The following is a 4,860-nucleotide window of genomic DNA, read 5'->3' on the forward strand; positions in this document are numbered from 1 at the left end:
TTACCAAGTGAGCCACAGCTCTACTTCTGGCTTTCTTAATTGCAGTTATCAGTCTCATGGACTTTCCTACGCAGGCTGGCTTCCAACCGTCATCCTCAGATCTCACCCTCCCGAGTAGCTAGGATTACAGGCACGAGCCACTGACACCCAGCTTTTCACTATACTTGTTGAAACAACCTTCCTTCCTCCCTCCCTCCCTCCCTCCCTCCCTCCCTCCCTCCCTCCCTCCCTCCCTCCCACCCTCCCTCCCTCCCTCCCTTCCTTCCTTCCTGTCCTTTCCTTTCCTTTTTTTTTCTTTTTTGCCAGTCCTGAGGCTTGAACTCAGGGCCTGAGCACTGTCCCTGGCTTCTTTTTGCTCAAGGCTAGCACTCTGTCGCTTGAGCCACAGCGCCCCTTCTGGCTTTTTCTATAGATGTGGTGCTGAGGAATTGAACTCAGGGCTTCATGTATACAAGGCGAGCGCTCTACCACCAGGCCATCTTCCCAGCCTATCCTTTCTTTCCTTTCTGTGCTGGTACTAGGGCTTGAATTCAGTGCTTCAAGCTTTTTCCCTTAGGGCTGGTGTTCTACTACTTGATCTACAGCTCTACTCCAGCTTTTGGGTGATTGATTGAGATAAGAGTCTCACAAACAGATCTGTGATCCTCAGCTCCTGAGGGTTGAGGATTACGGGCATGAGCCACCAGCACCTACCTGGCTTTCTATTCGTCAGTAGCATCCATCTCAGCTGTATGGTGGCTACCTTTCTCTGTATCCTTGGCCGGCATCTCCTCTGTTGCCTCTTCAGATTTTCCAGCGCCGGCTGGTCTCCCCTGCATTGGCGCTGACTCATGTTATGAGACGCAATGGCTTTCTCATTGTACTCGGGTTAAGTCATGTTATGTGGATTGCCTTCATTCACTTCACTGAATTTACTAGTATCTCAATGACTGGCTGAAACTTCCTACAGATCATCGGGTGCGGCATCCTCGGTGGTGAGTTCTTCCAGTCATCAGGGTCGCGGAGGTGCTTGGCACCCCTCCCCCACCATTTCTTGGACGTTCTCCCTCTGCTCCCCCCATTGAGATCTAGCCTTTCCTTCGCACCCCCACCCTCTCTGCTCAGTGAACCACACAGACACATCACACGCAGTGGAGGCTTTATTGACAGGATTAGAACAATGAAGTTGTTTGGTACCACAGCAAGCAACAAGTCTTTTTTTAAAAAAAATTATAGTTTAAAATTCTTGATGTTTAAAACCATCCTCATTTCTCACAACTGTCTTTGGGAATTCCTTCCTGGCCTCTTTTCTGATGGGAGCTCCTCATTCATTGACTCTCCCTCTCCTTCCTTATCATCCATCTCTTTGTCCCTTCCCTTCTCAGTAGACAGAGTAGCCTTTAGGTTTGAAAACCCACACAAAGGCATGGAAGTTATCTAAATTGAGTATGACTAAAACACAAAGAGACGGAGACGTCATCTCACGAGCACGCACAAACGCGGCCATTCTTGTTCACTCGCTGAAGCTCTTAACTGCAGGTTCACACAGATCCGCTCACTCTCCGCTGACTCGGCCAGAACCTTTGCGGACCCCACCTTCCCCTCCCCCAGCTCCTCCGTTCTTTCTTCTTCTTGGATCCCAAAGGCTGTTGGAGAAAAGCCCTAGCCTTTGTTTGACTTCAGCCACATGAATAAGACACGAACTCGCTGAAAACAGATAAGAAGTCATCCTGAGACCCGGCATGTGGCGACGAGTACCATAATCCCTGGGGTGGAAAGCCGCACGGTGGATTCCAGAACACCTCTGCACTATGCCTGTGCTGTGCACACTTGAAAGACTCCTTCCGAGAGGCCCAGCACGGGGCAGGTTCTGCATCTAGACACTTCTCTCCTGCAGGGCAGCCTCCGGCTGGAGCTTCTGCAGCTCTTCCCCAGTGGCTTCTGTAGGACACAGATGGTATCTGGCATTGGACGCCTCTTTCCAAGAGGAGCAACGATGGCACCAGAGGCTGCAGAGCCCATAGATGGCAGCCAGGATGAAGCCTCCCAGGCCCAGGTGCCAGCAGAAGAAGATGGTGAGGAAGGCCAGGTCTGCGGTGTTCCCTTGCCAGTGCTGTCCGGACGGGGGCACATACAGCACCAAGCACAGCTGGAACATCCAGGTGCTGAGCACCAGCCCCATCCACAGCTTGAACAGCCAGAGGATGGGATCGCTAGGGACCCAGACTTCGATGCTGGACGCCAGGGCCACCAGGAAGCAGGGGACCATGAACAGCACATGCACTCGGATCTCCAACGTACTCTTGTTCTCAATGTGGGTGGCCATCACTAGCACCAGAACATAGAAAGCCAGGGCCTCCACCGCTCTCTCCAGCCTCGAGTTCTGCTGGGCTAGACACACCTGACTGATAGTATTTACCACGCCGCTGACCAGAAAGAACACATACATGGTGAAATGTTGCCAAGCGTCCTTAAGCACAAATGGCTTCCGAGGGTTCTCCCAGTCTATCATCTTCAGGTTGTTTGTCCCTAGTGGATAATAAAACTCACCTAAGATGGCCATGCTACAGCCAATCATTTTTATTGCTTCCACCGGAGGTACCAGCTGCCACGGCTTGTATCTTCGCTTCTCCCTGGGGGGCAGGGGTGGCTGGAGGGACTTCTGGCCCCGTAGCACGGCCAGACACACCAGCACCGAGTAGTAGATCACCATGAAGAGCAAGATTACACCTGGAAGAAGGTGGCCCTCGAGACTTCCCATGGCGCCTCCGTGTGTGTCTCCAAGAACACGGTGAGGACCGGTAGGTGGCGAGGGCCTTCCCTGGCTGGTCTCACAACCCTCTCTGCGCCTCTGGAGCCCCGGGAGTCTGACTTTGCTCTCCCGGTGTGGGCAGCACCTGGGCCACTCCCAGGGTGGAACCTGCGGGAGAAATGCGATGCTTTAGTCATCTCCTTGGGTTCCCTGCGGAAGTCTCCCAGGCGGGGTTGTCAGCCTTCGTGTCCTCAGAAGGCATTCGGCTGCAGGTGAGGCCTGGGCGGCAGCCCTGTGTGGAAGGAGGGGGGGAGAGAAGGCTGGCGCTGGCACTGACTGCTGCAGACAGGTGTGTTCTCTATTTTTCTGACAGCAACTCTATGGAGGTTTGTTGAAACAGATCTGACAAGTGGCATAAAGCTCCAAGGAGCAATAGGACCGACACAAGGCAACATACTTCAAGCAGCGGATAGAGCAGCGCTGCGGCATGAACTCAGCTCTGCACAGTTCAGTGTTCACAGTACAAGGGTTGAAATTCAGCTCCCACATTTGCAGTGTCTGGACCATGGGCAAGTTAGGGCAACTTACTCGGTCTTCTTACACCTTTTTTTTTTTTTCCTGCTGGGTGCTGGTGGCTCATGCCTGTAATCCTACGAGCTATGCACGAGGCTGACATCTGAGGATTATGGTTCAAAGTCAGCCTGAGTAGGAAAGTCCCTGAGACTTACCTCCAATTAACCACCAAAAAGCCAGAAGTAGAGCTATAACTCAAGTGGTAGAGCACCTGCCTTGAATGAAAAAGCTAGGAGATGGAGCCAAGGTTCTGAGTGCAAGCTCCAGTTCCGGCATACACACACACACATGCACACACGTGTGTGCGCACACACACAACATGAAAAACAACAGAAACCCTTCTTTACTATAGAATGGGATCATAATTCCCTCCTAAGTTTTATTGTGAAGATTCAATAGGATAATGTAGGTCAAGTGTCTGATAGATAGTAAATATTCAGCAAATGGTACTGATTATTAATAAGTTTACATTGATTCGGCAGTATTTTATTTGGTTGAGTTTGAACTCCAGATCTTGAGCTTGGAAGTGTCTTGACAGACCCTCAAACTCTGAGCTGTATCTCCAGCTACTTTTTTGTGGTGGTTAATTTTGAGATAGGGTCATGTTTACTGTCCAGGTGTATTTCTGAGCTGTGACCTACATATGTTAGGCTTCCTTTTGTAGCTAGGATAGCAGCATGTGCCATTATACCCAGTTCTTTCAGTCAAAATGAGAATCTCTTGATATTTTCTGCCTGGGCTGGCTTCAAACTGTAATCCCATTCTCAAACTCCTAAGTTGCTAGAATAACTTCCTTTCCTTCCTTCCTTCCTTCCTTCCTTCCTTCCTTCCTTCCTTCCTTCCTTCCTTCTTTCCTTCCTTCCTCCCTCCTTCCCTCCCTCCCTCCCTCCATCCCTCCCTCCCTCCCTCCCTCCCTCCCTCCCTTCTTTCCTTCTTAATTTCATTTTCTCTCTCCTTCATGTTGGTACTAGGGCATTGCTCAGAGTCTTTGCTCTTACTTGGCTTTTACTGCTCAAGGCTCTACCACTTGAGTCACAGCTCTACTTTTAGCATTTTTCCCCCCTGATTAACTGGTCTGGCTTTGAATCATAGGTCCTCAGTTCTCATTCTTCTGAGCAGCTAGGACTACAAGTATGAGCCACCAGCACCCAGCTAGAGTAATTTTACTTTAGTTATTATTCTCATTCCTTGCTAAATTTCTGTAGTCCTGTGCTGTTGACTTATTTCTATGAATGATGCTAAAGTACATGTTATGTTTTTGAAAGTTTTGGTCAAGGAAAATGAAATATTTCTATTTATTTCTTAAAATTAGAGTTTAAAAAACAAAAATTTCAAAAAAGAAAATATACTGCAGGGCTGGGGATATAGCCTAGTGGCAAGAGTGCCTGCCTCGGATACACGAGGCCCTAGGTTCGATTCCCCAGCACCACATATACAGAAAAAAACGGCCAGAAGCGGCGCTGTGGCTCAAGTGGCAGAGTGCTAGCCTTGAGCGGGAAGAAGCCAGGGACAGTGCTCAGGCCCTGAGTCCAAGGCCCAGGCCAAAAGAACAAACA

The 4,860-nt window shown here is 50.0% G+C and overlaps 1 protein-coding gene across 1 annotated transcript; it reads right to left on the reverse strand.

Annotated features, from left to right (window-relative positions):
- Nucleotides 1-1,855: 1,855 nt before the first annotated feature.
- On the reverse strand, nucleotides 1,856-2,740 carry LOC125351153 (transmembrane epididymal protein 1A-like). Its single transcript, XM_048345869.1, has one exon. The coding sequence runs from the start codon at nucleotides 2,738-2,740 to the stop codon at nucleotides 1,856-1,858; it is 885 nt and encodes a 294-aa protein (XP_048201826.1).
- Between the last annotated feature and the right edge of the window lie 2,120 nt (nucleotides 2,741-4,860).

Source organism: Perognathus longimembris, chromosome 5 (genome assembly GCF_023159225.1).
Source record: "Perognathus longimembris pacificus isolate PPM17 chromosome 5, ASM2315922v1, whole genome shotgun sequence".
Classification (NCBI taxonomy): domain Eukaryota; kingdom Metazoa; phylum Chordata; class Mammalia; order Rodentia; family Heteromyidae; genus Perognathus; species Perognathus longimembris.

Coding starts and splice junctions, on each gene's coding strand:
- LOC125351153 (XM_048345869.1), bottom strand. CDS start 2,740: ATGGGAAGTCTCGAGGGCCACCTTCTTCCAGGTGTAATCTTGCTCTTC.